We start from the raw sequence: 17,368 nt of genomic DNA on the forward strand, positions 1-17,368 counted from the left end.
AATTGCAAAGCTTCTGTAAGGCAAAGAACCCTGTCATTAGGACAAAACAGCAACCAACAGATTGGGAAAAGATCTTTACAAATCCTACATTGATAGAAGGCTGATATCCAATATATACAAAGAACTCAAGATCTTGTTAGATTACAGAGACTCAAACAATCCTATTAAAAAATGTGGTACAGATCTAAACAAAGAATTCTCAGCTGAGGAATATCGAATGGCTGAACATCCTTAGTCATCAGGGAAATGCAAATCAAAACAACTTTGAGATTCCACCTCATACCAGTCAGAATGGCTAAGATAAAAAGTCAGGTGACAACAGATGCTGGCAAGGATATGGAGAAAGAGGAACACTCCTCCACTGTTGGTGGGATTGTAAACTCATACAACCACTTTGGAAATCAGTCTGAAGGTTCCTTAGAAAATTGGAACATAATACTACTTGAGGACCCAGCTATTCTACTCCTGGGCATATACCCAAAAGATGTTTCAACATATGACAAGAACATATGCTACATTATGTTAATAGCAGCATTATTTGTAATAGCCAGAAGCTAGAAAGAACCCAGATGTCCCTCAACAGAGGAATGGACACAGGAAAATGTGGTACAGTTACTCAATGGAGTACTACTTGGCTATCAAAAACAATGACTTCATGAAATTCATAGGCAAATTGATGGAACTAGAAAATATCATCCTGAGTCAGGTAACCCAATCACAAAAAACACATATGGTATGCACTCACTGATAAGTGGATATTAGTCCCAAAGCTTGAATTACCCAATCCAGACCACATGAAGCTCAAGAAGAAGGATAACCAACGAGTGTATGCTTTAGCCCTTCTTAGAAGGAGGAACAAAAACATTCACAGGAAGAAGTACAAAGACAAAGTTTGGAGCAGACACTGAAGGAAAGACCATCACAGAGACTGCCCCTCCTGGGGATCCAGCCTGCATACAGCCACCAAACCCAGACAATATTGTTGGTGCCAAGGAGTGCATGCTGACAGGAGCCTGATACAGCTGTTTCCTGAGAGGCTCTGCCAGAGAATAACCAACACAGAGGCAGATACTCACAACCAACCATTGAACTGAGAATGGGGTCCCCATTGGAGGAGTTAGAGAAAGGAATGAAGGAGCTGAAGAGGCTTGCAACCCCATAAGAACAACAGTACCAGCCAACCAGAGCTCCCAGAGACTAAACCACCATCCAAAGAGTACACATGGATAGACCAATGGCTCCAGATTCAGATGTAGCAGAGGATGGCTTTGTTGGGCATCAATGGAAGAAGAAGCCCTTGGTTCTGCCAAGGTTTGAGCTCCCAGTGTAGGGGAATGTCAGGGCATGGAGGCAGAAGGGGTAGGTGGTGGGGGACACCCTCATAGAAGAAGGGGGAGTGTGATGGCATAGGGGGTTTATGGATGGGAAACTGGGAAAGGGGATAACATTTGAAATGTAAATTTAAAAAATCCAATTAAAAAAATTAACAGAAACGTCCTTGTTCTTCGCAGCCCCATCCTATCCAGATACCAGAGATGCCTAGGGTGCAGGGGCCTCTGATCCATGATCTGGTTCCTTAATGATGTTAGGGTCATCTCTTTGGTTGGACTAATGACAAAAGAGCAGCTGGAGAAAAGTCCTTCTAGTTAAGAGAACAGAATCATCACCTGGCCAAGCGACCACTCACAGGCAGGAGGAGCCCCTTCTCAGAATGTCGACTCACCTTAAACCCTGCTAAAGAGATAGGTAGAAAAATGATCCCTTTAATGAGGTACTTTTCCTTCTCTACCCTCAGTAAAGCCCATCAGAGCCAGAGACATGCAGCTTCAAAGGTCTCGCCAGATTTCTGAACTAGTCAGGGAAACGAGTAGCCTAATTTCCTGTTCTCCATCTACCTTCTCCAAGCATGGCTCCCCTAACCCTTTTGGCTTTTCCTTCTTTCCTCTCTCCTCTTCATCTAGACTGTGCTGAAACTTACCACTTGCCTACGTCAAATAAATTATCCTCAAGCTTATGGAGAAATGTACAAATGGACATTTTTTGAACACATTTGAAGAAGATGCCACTCAGTTGTTGAATACAATTACTGATAATTGGCTATAGTTTCTCTTTCATACTGATCTTACTTATATATCTTTATACTAAGACTTTTGATACTGCTAATGCTTTCTAACATGGTATTCATATAAAAACTAAGCACATGAGATTAGGGGCAGGCACATTTACAACCAAAGCATGACACCAGTAAACGCAGTTTTGGAGTGACTGACACAGAAAGAGTTAACGAACACCAGCTGCCCGCTGGCTTCAAGGATGCACAGATGTGAGAAATCCCATCCTCGGCTGTTCAGAACACAGCGCAGTCACCCTGGGAAGCCAGCTGATGGTTTCTTGTATAACTGAATATGTACTTACCATGTGATCCAGCAATCCCACTCCTGAGTATTTACCCTAGGAAAAAAAAAACAAATTTATTCAAAGTTATGTAGATCGATGTTTATAAGAGTTCTGCTCATACATGGCTAACGCCTGAGGCAATCTACTCATTGTTTTATGCCGTAGAAATAAATCATGGCTCAGTCGCAGAATGGAATACTATTGAGCAGTGAAAGGAACGCGCTATAGGTAGAGATTCCTGGATAAATTGGTGAATGTGATAGACAGGCTTGCTTAGTAAACAACGTCAGTCTCCAGAGCTCAGGCTTTCTGATTCTACTTCAACATCATGTTTTGTAGCTTTATTGGTAGTTAAAACAGATGAGCGGAGAACAGATTAGTGACCCTGGTGGATTAAGGATGGGTGAAGGCATGCAGGATAAAGGAGTCCTCTGAATTCCCACTGCCTGGGAGTGAGAGGAACCTAAATGCACATTTCCACTATAGACCTGTATGCCTGGAGTAAGCACATCTTTAATGCGTGACGACGAAGAAGGAAGAAGATGTGTGTGTTTGGAAGGACATTTGGTAGCTGACTGCATAGAGCACAGTGTATGCTGTCCCCAAAGATGATGTCAATACGCACTGTGGAACAGAGCAGCATTTTATCCAATCAGCTGCAGTTTCTCTCTTGAAAGCAGTATTCTATCTTCGGACTTTAAGATTTTTGGCAAAATATTAGCACTGTTTCTATCATGGTATGTGCTATGAAAGTATTCCTAGTTTAAACAGTGCTCCACTTAAAATGTCAAATGACAGAAGTTAAGTTTTCCTAACCAGTTGTTTGAAACTCTGACAAACATCATTAACAAGATTTCAACAATAAAAAACCAAAACACTGGTGAGAAACACTGAAGAGGAACATGAAAAAGTGGCAAGACACTGAATTCACAGACAGGGAGAGCGACTGTCTGTGAGCCAATAGAGGGTGCACAGGGTCAGAGTAGTCCTACTACAGTCTGCAAAACCTCAGTAGCAAAATTAATAACCTCCCTGGAAAGTGAGTGTTCTCTAGTTCAATTAATAAACACTTACTTAAAGTTGTAACTACTAATAACAATAACCATTATGTTTCTTTGTGAGACTTTCTAATTAAAAAATGAAAAGAGGAAAGGGGAGAATGTGGGCCCAGGACCTGGCCAGAGGTAGTAAAGCCAGCCAGTAAGGCCAAGTCCCTGGGTTCCTCCCCCCACAGCAAAGAAGGAAGATGTGGTTGTTTGTATGGATGTCACGGCTCAGGCCTTGCCACCTCGAGAAGGCATTTGATTAATGTGCATGGAACGCATCTTTATTAAACTTAGATGATTTGTCAAACTGTGCTATTATTTTATCTCAGATATTAGCTCTTGTTAGTATCTGTTTTTCTGTTTCAATCAGCGAGACACACTTTGTGAAGTGATCATTATTTCTGGCTCTGATAATGGTACGTGTGCATCATAAACTCAAGAGTTTTCTGCTTCACATATATTGGGCACTTGCCTGTCTGTAGCACTGTCTATCTGTGAAGTCTGTTAGGATCCTCTCTGTTAGTCTCTATGCTGACAGGTAGCATGTCTGACTCAGAGTCCTCAGTTCTGATGAATCGGCTAAGCATACTAGCCAAAGTGTGTGTGTGTGTGTATCTGTGTGTATGTGTGTGTATGTGTGTATATGTGTGTGTATGTGTGTATATCTGTGTGTGTCTGTGTGTGTGAGTGTATGTGTGCGTGTGTGTATGTGTGTGTATGTGTGTGTGTGTATGTGTGTGTATGTGTGTGTATGTGTGTGTATGTGTGTATGTGTGTGTATGTGTGTGTTTGTGTGTATGTGTGTATATGTGTATGTGTGTGTATGTGTGTATGTGTGTGTATGTGTGCGTGTGTGCATGTGTGTGTGTATGAATAGAAATAATTTCATCTATCAAAAAATTCAATACTTTACTCTGTACTTGCATCTCTCTACACTTAACACTTTATGTTACAAATACTTAATGATATATCTGAGATTTTCAGAAGAATAAATTACTTCCCAAAAGTACAGTATCATTTAGATATATCATTGGTTACATAGTGAATCAAATTTTCACAATTTGTACTTGCCGAAGAATTATTTCAGAGCCATTCACATTATTCTGAAGATACTCTTTCTGAAGGATGACCATCTCTAATTCACTTAGATATAAATAAAGTTCTCTATAAACACTTAATTTTATAGCTTCACAGGATCTTACCCTGGGCAATAATACGAAATCATACTTATATCTGTAGTGCATGCGTGGCTGTCATTTACAAGTAATCCCAACTGGGATGTTCTTACTAGCAATAAGGCAAAAAAGCAACAGACAACGCCTGTAATTACACTATGTAACTAAAGAAGAAAGCCTGACTTACTTGGTCTCAAGTACTCACCACAGTAGTTTTATTGACTCTATGAATAGAATCATAATGAGTTCACCTGAACAGCTTCAGTTTTATTTTAATTCTTAGACTGTTGTTAATATAGAACACACTAATAAGAACTGCCTACCATCTGTGACTAACACACAAACAACAAAAGTAATCTTCAAAAAAAGTATTATACTGGTTTCTAAACTTACAAATTCTACAGCTTGTCATCCATTGACTTTAATTAGTTTCCACAGGAGATAAATCTTGTTATTTGCTTTCATACAGAAAAGTAGGATAATACAGTGAGGGACACACAAGTAGTTCAGATTCTAGAGAATCACGCTCTGCTACAGGATCTGAGTCTCAGTCAATTCCCCTTCAGATGTGTGTCCACATTCAGTCGTTACTCATCCCCTGACCAGGTGAGCGTATGAATGCAGTGTCTTGAATATTAAATTAAAACAAATGCCATACAAAGTGAATGAACTGTTATCAGATTAGGAAAGGCACACTTTAAAAAAAAAAACTCAACCTGAAATAAATCCACAGCAAAGCAGTCTAAATGTTAAAATACTTGTGACAAATCAACCAGTCTCAATGCCATAAGGTAAGTAGCTTCTAATATATTAGTCGAATTGGGGAAAGCTGCATGGGTCTCTATATGAATCACAGAAGGACTGCTCATCCTATACATATGTGAAACACGGAAGCAGGGCTTATTCCAAACATATACACAGTGCCAGGGGTAAGAGGGCTGCACAATTAGTACGTGTACGCAGAGCAACGCATCATCTCATAACTTAAAGGTAAGATCTAATTCACATTCACCTGCTCTGAAACCCCAGTGCTTATGAACACCGTTTCTTGCTAAATTGATTTCAAAGCACTTACCTGCTTCTGTAGCCATCGCTCACGCCGCCGCTGCTGCCTTCTCAGAGTCCTCAACTTGTTCCTCTCTCTGTTGTTCAGCCTGTGGTTAATGGTGCCCAAGGGGAAGCTGGCAGAGCGAAGGAAGTCCAGAGGGGAGAGGTGTTCTTCTTGGTCCGAGGCCTCCAGCATGCTCCTCCCCGCTGAGGGCAGATCCATCAGAAATGGCAGGCTGTTAGCATGAGCATGATCTGAGTAGACTGAAGAAGCTTCTAGGCCACACTGGAATTCTCTTCCCCTTTGTGCCTGGGTCTCGTGGGGGGCCACCGACAGTCTGTGCAGCAGCATACTGGGATCAAAGCTGGGTGGGTTTTGAAAGGAGCAGTTACTTTTACTACATGGTAAAGCCAAGCCTGAAAGGTCAATGGGCCCTGTTTCATTTACCCTGGGATAGGCAGCAGGCTTACTGTGGATCTCATACAAAGTGGGCAATAAAATCAGCTTCTCACTGATGTTCAGGTCCAAGCTGTGTGACTTTCTGTGAGAAGCTCTTGAAGTGCACCTGCCGGTGTCAGGCTGAGGAACAAAAGGCTGGCATTTTGGGTCGGATGTTTTGAAGAGCAGTTTTTCATTCTTCATCTCAAAATACGTCGCTCTCACCTCCAGGCAGAGTGCTTCTGTGAGTCTTCCAAGGCCGTTATTGTTTCGGGCCATGCTTAAAAGCCTGTGGCTTCTCGTTTTGGAGCCACCACCTGTCAGCAGAGTTTCCTTGTCACAACCTGACGGAACCCCGGGATGTGGCAAACATTTCGGCGCTGGTCTCGTTAGTCTGCCTGCCTGTGTCGCTTGATGTTCAGTCCGGCTCTTGCAGAGATGTACAGCTGCAAGCTGGCCACAGGAACATTTTGGAGTGCTGACAAAATTAAAGCCCCCTAATCGGGCCCCACAGAAAGGACAATTCAGTTTCCCAACTGTCCACTGGGCCTACAGGTAGTAAAGGGAAATAAAGACAATGGTTTCATTGTAAAGTGACCAGAGAATGAGGGAAGAGAGAGAGAGAGAGAAAGAGAGAGAGAGAGAGAGAGAGAGAGAGAGAGGATCACATGAACATTTCTGTTACTGAAAAGGCTAGCTCTCTGTTTTCTGATTAGTAGACAGAACAGCAAATAGAAACAAGGTTTCCAGTAAACAGAGATAAGCAAACTGCTACAACTTTCTAGAATGAAACATGCTAGAAATCCTAGCTCCACAACCAGGAATTCCTAAAGAAAGTCTGTGAACAATAGGCTGAATACAGATACAGTGTGGACTAACAGGAAGGAAAAATACTCCATGGATCCAGGAAGCAAATCAGTCTACAGAGCTTCATTTGCAAGTAAAATCCCACAGAAAAGTGTCTGTTCTGATTCGCTTCTTGCATGCCAAGCACAGGGGTAGGGGTGGGGGTGGGAGAGGGTGGGGGTGGAGGGAGTCGGGGGACTTGGGGGGGGGGAACACGATTTTATCAGCCAACAGAATGAAGAGCACCCTGGTCTTCTACATACAACCTCAAGGAATCGCTCGCCAGCTCAGAGTATCATTTCCATACTCGGATTAGAAATTAATGAACTGTTTTTAAAATTGTCACGAAAGACAGTGGGTTCTGTGTAGGGTTGTAATCTATTCTATGAAGTTCAGGACACTTGGAAGCAGGATGGCAGCATGCTCCCAGGAAATCAAAATCTAAGCACGGATTCAAGTGAGAGCCACTGCGTGGCACTTTTAAACAAAAATATAAACTACTCAGTGGAGAAATTTAATTGTAGTTTTTCAAAGGTCAGATTACTTATACTTTTCTAAGACAAGTGTTTAACAATGCAAAATAAAATATCTAAAACCTGCAGTCAAACAAGAGAGTTCTTTTTCTGACACTGTTGCATTTAATATTACTTACAGCAGAACATTTCCATTTTCATTACTGCAGAAGAGACATTAATTATCCAGCTTACTTTAAACGTGTTCGTATGATGAATTCATAAAGCTATTTCACTCACTTTATGTAACAGGTACTATGCTGGGTACAAAGGACATAGTACCTAGCAAAGAGTAAAATTTTCTGGTTTTAGGGTGTTCACATTCTGTTGGAGACCTTTAGAGGTTAAAAAAAAAGGGCAAACTGAACTGTAGGTACACTTGACTGTGTGTGTGTGTGTGTGTGTGTGTGTGTGTGTGTGTGTGCGTGTGCATGTATGTGTGCATGTATTTGTGTGTGTGCATGTGTGTGTATGTATGTATGTGTGTGTCTGTGTATATGTATATGTGTGTGAGCATGTATTTGTGTGTGTGTGTGTGCGTGTCTGTGTGTGTGTGTGCATGTGTGTGTATGTATGTATGTGTGTGTCTGTGTGTATGTATATGTGTGTGAGCATGTATTTGTGTATGTGCATGTGTCTGTGTATGTGCATGTGTCTGTGTGTATGTGTGCCTGTGTGTGTATGTGTATGTGCATGTGTATGTGTGCATGTATTTGTGTGTATGTATGCACGTGTATGCATGTGTGCCTGATGATATATTTGTGTGCTGCCGTATCCTCATGCATATTCACCAGTGCTATGTAATACTGTGTGCATGAGTCTGCATAAATACGAATATAAAGCAGAGGGGAGAGAAAGGCAGTGAGAAGAAGGACAGTGGTTGCCAGTTGCTAGGCAATGTCTCACTGAAAACAAAGAGCAGCAGAAATGGAACAAACCAGGTTAGTGTCTGGAAGCACATTTAGAGGCTGGAAATATCAGGTGCACACAGAGTCGCACAGAGAGGTACTGACATGCCCCAGAAAGAGTGGACAAGCAGGTAAGTGTAATCAAGAGAAACAGAACCACTCGTGTGTTTTGAAACAATGCATCTAACGCAGAAAAGAGTAAGTGTGCAAGCAGTTTGAAGGGTGTGTATTAACTCTCTCTGGAACCAAACACTTACTTTTTGCACTAGGCAGCTTATCCATTCTGGAAGGGCTTCTGCGTTCATGTGCCACAGATGACAAGTGTTTTGGGCGTCGACTGACTCATGTCTGTCCTGTTATAGAAAAAAGAATATTAGCGGCTATCATTTCAGAATTTATTTCACAATTTCCATATTAAAAGATAAAAAATAAAAACCCCATCATGTTATAAATCAAATATACATTGCCTTCTTTCCCTTCTTCCCATCATCAAACTCCAAGATCAAATTTCTTTTCAAGAAATAACTACCTATGATTCAAACACTGTCAGTGGATGTCATATCTGGTGCCTCATTTTTAGATCTGTGTATGACATTAAATAGTGTCTTTGTAGGAACTGTCCCCAACCTTCAATATCTGAGTTTATTTGAAATCTACTGTCAATAAATAAAGAAGCTTGCATTCCTCTATCAGACTGACAATAAACATGATTGGCAGACAGAGAAATGACACAATCTGACATGCTGAAAACCAGCAGAAACAGGGGCCTCTGGCTTTCCTCCTGCCTTTTGTCCTGAAGTCATCAACGTTGGGAAAGAAATCCTGACTCCCTCTAATGTAAGCCATAAAACTGTGTGTGACATGTACCTTCCTTATGCAGGAACTTCCTAACCTGTGAGCACAAAGGGTCACAGAGTAGACGCTCAATGGATAGGCCATGTTAAATTCCCCGAGATCATAACAATAAAAGCACATCCCCTGTACAAGATCAACAAAAATTTAAATAGAGAGGTCTAAAGTAGCCATGTAGCGTGCGATAAATAATTGAGACATAATGGCTTCCCATCATGTCAGAAAGCTGGTCGGCAAACCAAGGGGAAGATTAGTATCTTGATTAGGTATGTGACCTCAGGCTAGTAAATCTATAGCTCTGGGCTTCAGCTTCTCTACTTCAAATTACTGCCTGGAAATTGTAAAGGGCTCTACGGACTCTCCTGGGCTTGCATTTCAGTCTGGGAAAAGCCATGAAGGTGTTGGTTAAGAGGAACATAGAAAGTATAAGGCTCCTACCTACATGACATTTCTCAGGGTCAGGTTTTACACTCAATAGTTATACAGTTGTCAAATCACAGTAATCTCTTGAGATTTCTGAGGCAATAACACAACTGTCACTACAATCAGGTTAACAAAATAACAGACAAAAGTGTTTCTAACCACTGATTAACTCTGTATCATAGTGATATCAAAGTACTAGGGTTGACCAGCTCAAAACAAACTTCATTAAATCATCAGCCTTAGCTTGTGCCTTGGAGCCAAGAATACCTGGAATAAGTATGATCTATGTATAATTCCCCAAACTGAGCCCTCTGGGGCCACATGGCAACTTTTCTACCATTGGATATTAGTGGGTGTGGACGCAACATTGCAGTGTATTTTATTTATACATTGTTAAGATCTATAAGCCAGGCAGTTCAATCCACTTCCTTTAGAAAGACAAATGAAACAATGACCTAACAATGCAAATTAAAAGTGGAAGAGACATGAGGCATTGTTCTATGTTAGATTACATGGACTGTCAGTTATAATCAGTAGTAATCCCCAAACAAGGAGTCTCACAAGAGTAAGGACAAGCAGTTCTGGTGTGCTCTTACACAGTACAGTGAGTGTAGGCTAACAGGAAAATGTGTTTCAAAAAGGAGAAAGGATTGTGAAGGGTTTTTTGAAGGGAGCAGAGATATTTAACCTGACTTAAACATTACACAATATGTATGTATGAAGGCATTCCGTCATCTCATTAAAATGTATATTTTTACCATTCTATGTTTTAGGTAAAAGATAAATTTAATAAAGAAAAAAATAAAAGACTTTGAGATGTTTTCTATTCTAATATCTTTAAAAAAAAACCCTTTTCAACAGAATTTGCAAACAATTTCAATGGGAGCTAGACTGTCTTTTGGAAAATGTTTCAGCTGCCTAAGGAAACTTCAACTGAAATGCCCTAACTCCAGCTCAGCCTGTAGAAGACAGCTTCCCCAGTTTTCCATGTAAAGTTAGAGAGAGCCTTGAAACAGGGGCAGTGAAATGCATAATCATATGCAGAGGACATTACTGAGTAGGTGAAAAGTGAAGAGACCATGGTAGGGACAGTCTCCAGCGCTCTCACTTGCGGCTCCGTAATAGCTCCTCAGAAAGAATGGATGAGATCTCAGGATGAAATGAGGAACAAGGAGCAAAGGTCATCGGAAATGGGAGTAAAGGTTACTTTTGGATATTGTCGCCTGTGAGTGATGTCACTGCTGGGTTCAGAGGTGAGAGCTGGTTCCTGATACCAACACCTGGAATGTTAGCACTAAAGAGTCTGAGGCAGGAGGATAGCACGAGGCTAAAATAGACTCCATCGTGAACCTGGTTTGCTGTTGTTGCTTTGATTTTTTGTTTAGTTTTTAATTTAAAAAACTCTTTTAATTAAAAACCCAAGCAAGTACTACCAAAAGCTCTCCTTAGTGGGTTAAAAAGGTGCCAAAGAATTTGGCTGACCTGAGTCCTAGGACTTTAGGGAAGTCAGAGCAGAAATGTGACAAACTGGGATATTTAGCAGGGGGGAAAGGTGTGTAAGCAGCAATGCATTCAGAATGCAGCATGGTTCCCTCTAACTGCACACAGTGAAACTGCAGCAAGGGGAAAGGATTGACAGGCAAAACTTAGAACTCAAGGAAGCAGAGTGGAGGGAGTGTGAACACTCAGCCTGGCCACACAGTGACTGTAAACCATGTTTGGGAAGACTCGCCAAGGTGTGGCTAAGTAACTTTTATAAGGAAACGGTTACGGATGGAGGGAAATGGGTTATCTGCAGTCCACATGACAGAAGGCAGCTCAGGGTTTTCAAGACGAGCTAGTGCTGTGAAATAGAATGTGGTGGCCCGTGCCAAAGTGTATCCCTGAGAAATTACACTGTGCAACAGATCTGTATAAAGGGGGTGCGCTGGAGGGAGGGAGGGGATCGAGGACCTGGGAAGGGGTCGAGGCAGAGGAGTGACATGTAGACCAGACAGATATGAGCAGAGCCATGAGGGCAGAGGAGAGGACGGGGCACAAAGAACAGAAAGGGGGAGAGAGAAGCTCACTGGGAACCTCTGGGACCAGAGCTGAAGTGTTCAGCAGGCCTTTTACACCAGCCCACACCTGAAGCACCTGACCAGGGCAGGTGATGGCCAGAGATGATGATGTAAGCCCTTGCTAGGGTCCTGGGAGGAGCCTGATGGAATCTCCTGTATTCCAACAGCTAGGACCTTTGACAAAGTATCCAGGGGGTTACCCGAAGCACCCAAATTTAATTCTGCTGTTGTAATAACTCTGCTCCCCACATTCTGCTGCAAGGGATCCAGTGGGCCCTTATGCAGCCCAGGTTGCTGCTCTGGAAGGTACAAGCTGTAATCTTCATTGGTGTCTATGTGGTAATCGCAGAATCCAAGTCTTTTCTACTTAGATTTCAAAAGATGTGACCCACTGAGTGGAAATGCTGTCAGTCATTGCAGAATCAATTTATGGGGCTGGGGCCACTCTTGGACCACTGACACAGATATAAAAATCCCACACAGCGGGGGCCACTCTTGGACCACAGATACAGATATAAAAATCCCACACAGCGGGGGCACTCTTGGGCCACAGATACAGATATAAAAATCCCACACAGTGGGGCCACTCTTGGACCACTGACAGAGATATAAAAATCCCACATAGTGGGGGCACTCTTGGACCACTGACACAGATATAAAAATCCCACACAGTGGGGGCACTCTTGGACCACTGACAGAGATATAAAAATCCCACACAGTGGGGCCATTCTTGGACCACAGATACAGATATAAAAAGCCCATACATTGGGGCCAATCTTGGACCACAGATACAGACATAAAAAGCCCACACAGTGGGGCCACTCTTGAGACCACAGACCCATACATTTATAGAAAGATTTAAAAGGGTTGCAGAGGCTTCTGGATCCTTCCTTGAGGCATGGAGTCAATGATGGTAGAGCTTCCTTGTAAAAAGGCAGTACCCTTCGTCCCATTGGATTTCATATGTACTTGGAACATGCTGTTTCCCTCCTTTTCAAACGAGACTCTTTCCTAGGCCTATCTGGCCACTGTGTTTTAGTAACTACAGGGCTTATACTGATTTAACCAAAGGGCCTGGGAGAGAATTCACCAGCCTCATCTACATCTGATTTACATGAGACTGGGCTTTAGAAGTTTGAAGTGCAGCTGGAACAAGACAAGACTTCGGATTTAATGGGAAGGAATGACTATATTTCACATTCGTAAAGAACATGGCTTGAGGGGGCACAGAGCGCCCTAAGGCCCCATGCTCAACTTTGGTGCCCAGCAGCTGGTGGGGTTTTCTCTTTTGGGGGTTGAGGGATGAAGAGACTTCTGGAAACTTCAGGAGAAGTAGGTCACTGGACTGCAGCATGACTTTGAAGGTTCCAGCTGGTTGGCCATCTTAGGTGGAGCCTCTGATGAACCCTCCCACTGCCACCAGGGATGTTGTCTCACTCCAGGCCCAGAACAAAGAGCCCAGGGACAATAGACAGAACCACCACCTCCTCCTCCTCCTCCTCCTCTTCTTCCTCCTCCTCCTCCTCCTCCTCCTCCTCCTCCTCCTCCTCCTCCTCCTCTTTGGATGGTGGTTTAGTCTCTGGGAGCTCTGGTTGGTTGGTATTGTTGTTCTTATGGGGTTGCAAACCCCTTCAGCTTCTTCAACTCTTTCTTTAACTCCTCTAATGGGGACTACACTTTCAGTTCAACAGTTGGCTGGTAGCATTCACCTCTGTATTTATCATGCTCTGGCAAAGCCTCTCAGGAGACAGCTATATCAGGCTCCTGTCAGCATGCACTTCTTGGCATCAGCAATATTATCTGGGTTTGGAGGCTGTATGTATATGGGCTGGATCCCCAGGGGGGCAGTCTCTAGATGTCCTTTCCTTCAGTCTCTGCTCCAAACTTTGTCTCTGAACTTCCTCCTGTGAATATTTTTGTTCCCCCTTTTAAGGACTGAAGGATCTGAACTTTGGTCATCCTTCTTCTTGAGCTTCATGTGGTCTGTGATTGTGTCTTGGGTGATCCAAGCTTTTGCGCTAACATCCATTTATCAGTGAGTAAATACAATGTGTGTTTTTTTGTGATTAGGTTACCTCACTCAGGATGATATTTTTGAGTTTCATCCACTTGACTATGAATTTCATAAAGTCATTGTTTTTGATAGCTGAGTAGTATTTCATTGTGTAGTTGTACCACATTTTCTATATTCATTCCTCTGTTGAGGGACATCTGGGTTCTTTCCAGCTTCTAGCTATTGTAAATAAGGCTGCGATGAACATAGTGGAGCATGTGTCTTTGTTATATGTTGGGGCATCTTTTGGATGTATGCCCAGGAGTGGTATAGCTGGGTCCTCAGGTAGTTCAATGTCCAATTTTCTGAGAAACCTCCAGACTGATTTCCAGAGTGGTTGTACCAGCTTGCAATCCCACCAACAATGGAGGAGTGTTCCTCTTTCTCCACATCCTTGCCAGCATCTATTGTCACCTGAGTTTTGATCTTGCCATTCTAACTGGTGTGAGGTGGAATCTCAGGGTTGTTTTGATTTGCATTTCCCTGATGACTAAGGATGTTGAACATTTGTTTAGGTGCTTCTCAGCCATTCAATATTCCTCAATTGAGAATTCTTTGTTTAGTTCTGTACCCCATTTTTAATAGGGTTATTTGATTCTCTGGAGTCTAACGTCTTGAATTCTTTGCATATATTGGATATTAGCCCTCTATCTGATATAGGATTGGTAAAGATCTTTTCGCAATCTTTTGGTTGGTTGACGTTTTGTCCTAATGACAGTGTCCTTTACCTTACAGAAAGAAGCTTTGCAGTTTTATGAGATCCCATTTGTCGATTCTTTATCTTAGAGCATAAGCCATTGGTATCCTGTTAAGCAAATTTTCCCCAGTGCCGTCTGTTCAAGCTCTTCCCCACTTTTTCTTCTATTAGTTTGAGTGTATCTGGTTTTATGTGGAGGTCTTTGATCCACTTGGACTTGAGCTTTGTACAGTGCCATAAGAATGGATAAATTTTGCATTCTTCTACATGCTGACCTCCAGTTGAACCAGCACCATTTGTTGAAAATGCTATCTTTTTTCCACTGGATGGTTTTAGCTCCTTTGTCAAAAATCAAGTGCCCATAGGTGTGTGGGTTCATTTCTGGGTCTTCAATTCTATTCCGCTGATCTACCTGCCTGTCTCTGTACCAATACCGTAATACAAGTTTTTATCACTATTGCTCTGTAATACTGCTTGAGGTAAAGGATGGTGATTCCCCTAGAAGTTCTTTTATTGTTGAGGATAGTTTTTGCTTCCCTGGGTTTTTTGTTATTCCAAATGAATTTTCAAATTGCTCTATGAAGAACTGAGTTGGAACTCTGATGGGGAACCTTCTTAAAAGATAAACAAGTAATTTCTTCCTTAAACAATTAGAATGTTTCAAAGGCAACTGAGAATTCTGCTACAAGAAAGCAAGACCTATTAAGCAATGAATTTAGGATCAAGAACTAATTTGAGGAGTTGGTCTAATACATAGGAGGATAGACATAGGTGATATGCAAATTCCATGTTCTTGTACATATATGCACGGGAGCACCTGTAGAGCGTGTTTATGTGGAACCACCTTTTCACAGATAGCAAAGATAACAGAAAAGGAAGTCTCAGCGACTGGAAGGAGTAGACACTGTCCTACTTGGGTTTCCTTATTTAGACTTTGTAATCTCACACAGTGGTTACTCTTACTGATCCAGTCCCAAAGATGAGAATGTTGAGACCCCAGGGAGCTGGCAAAGTTCTCCAAGTTGACAGCCTCTGAGGTTTGATGAACTCCAATCTAAAGAACACCCTGCTCTTACACAACTAGGCAAGTGGGTCACAAGCTAAACCCACTGTAGGCAGTAAGCCCTGTAGGTTCTTTCAAATATCTCAAGAAAACACAGCTTGAACTTTATTGAGAGCAGCACGTCAAGTCACAATGTGTCCTTACTTGCTCTTTCTATAGCAAGCATATAAACAAGGAAGCATCTGCAACATTTTCCTTAGACTTAGAACACAGTGCAATTATAGATGCTATCACCGTTGCCCACCCTGACCCCGGGGGGGAAATTCTAGCATTGCTCAATCATTGATAATTCTAGAACTTCAAACATTAATCTTAGAAATCTGTGAGTGTGACTTTCTGCAGCCCTTAAATAGCAACCTCTAGGATCTGCTGAGATCTCTGGAGAAAGTACAAGGAGTGCTCAAGAAAATAATCTCAGTCAAGACCATGAGTCTGCTGAAGGGCTGTCTGGAAAGGTGTTTGCTCCCAGGGCACGGCTCCCATGTCACCAGCATGAGAGGTGCCTGGATGCTTAAGCTTTAGTTTCTTCTTCCCAACCACAGTGACTATACATTAAATGTACTACTTAATGGTTCTCTATGTTACAAGGTTAAGGATCCTATAGTGTGTGTGTGTGTGTGTGTGTGTGTGTGTGTGTGTGTGTGTGTGTGTGTGTATGGTTTTGTGTGCCTGTATCACCTGCCTTTTCTTGTATTTTAAGTTCTGATGTTGAAGGCTTTGCAGTGACTGTTCAGGCATTATAAGCTGCCTTCCTCCAAGTTACATGTAGTTTAGTCACATCATAAAACTGAGAATCCTTTATAACACCCAAATATTTAAGAAGCTTGAGAAAATGACTGTCAAACTTGAAGTACATAAGCAAAAAAAAAAAAAAAAAACAAAAAACAAAAAAAAGGTTGGCAGTTGTTTAAATGTTTCTAAATGTTCTAGATTGTACATATTGCTAATAGTTCCTGTTAGTATTTATAGGTTTATAATAATTACAAATGTAATTCTTCCAGAAAGAAAAATTCATTTCATCTCTAATGACATACATCCCCAAACATATTATTATTTTCTATGTAAGCTATTCTTTGCATATACGGCTCTAAGTCTATGGATCCAACCAACCAGAAAATTCATAACAAAATGCATTCTCATGAACAGTAATTATTCTTAAACAATGTCATACAACAACTGTTTACAGTTTAAATCGTATTAGATATAAGCAAACCAGAGGCAATTTAAAATATATATGAGGATATACAAAGTTACATGCAAATATTTTACCTATGAGCTTTGGGCATCTGTACATTTTTATATTTGTGTGGGGTCTGGAAATCAGTCTTCCATATCCTAACAACTGAAGAAAATTTTCTATTCTGTCCATACCAGAGAGAATATTTAATCTCCTAAAAATTTTCAATGCAAATTTTGAAGTAGCAATCTTTCTTTCTTTAGTTGCTAGGTCTAAAACTCACTGAGAGGCAAGCTGCATGGAACGGATACTTTTTTTTAAATCTTTATTAACTTGAGTATTTCTTATTTACATTTCGAATGTTATTCCCCTTCCCAGTTTCCCGGCCAACATCCCCCTAGCCCCTCCCCCTCCCCTTCTATATGGGCTTCCCCTCCCCATCCTCCCCCCATTATCACCCTCCCCCCAACAATCACATTCACTGGGGGTTCAGTCTTGGCAGGACCAAGGGCTTCCCCTTCCACTGGTGCTCTTACTAGGATATTCATTGCTACCTATGAGGTCAGAGTCCAGGGTCAGTCCATGTATAGTCTTTAGGTAGTGGCTTAGTCCCTGGAAGCTCTGGTTGGTTGGCATTGTTGTACATATGGGGTCTCGAGCCCCTTCAAGGTCT

At 41.9% G+C, this 17,368-nt stretch overlaps 1 protein-coding gene across 8 annotated transcripts in view; it reads right to left on the reverse strand.

Moving 5' to 3' along the window:
• Positions 1–17,368, reverse strand: part of Rnf180 (ring finger protein 180) — a 214,061-nt gene that overhangs the window by 138,202 nt on the left and 58,491 nt on the right. For all 8 annotated transcript variants that reach the window (XM_087633794.1, XM_087633785.1, XM_087633791.1 and 5 more), the window contains exons 3-5: positions 8,628–8,723; positions 5,694–6,653; positions 2,416–2,451 (exon numbers count right to left, since the gene is read on the reverse strand). In XM_087633794.1, the coding sequence (XP_087489920.1) occupies positions 2,416–2,451; positions 5,694–6,653; positions 8,628–8,723 (1,092 nt within the window). The remainder of the gene's footprint in view (positions 1–2,415; positions 2,452–5,693; positions 6,654–8,627; positions 8,724–17,368) is intronic.

This window comes from Rattus norvegicus, chromosome 2 (genome assembly GCF_021556685.1).
Source record: "Rattus norvegicus strain SHRSP/BbbUtx chromosome 2, alternate assembly SHRSP_T2T, whole genome shotgun sequence".
Taxonomy (NCBI): Eukaryota; Metazoa; Chordata; class Mammalia; order Rodentia; family Muridae; genus Rattus; species Rattus norvegicus.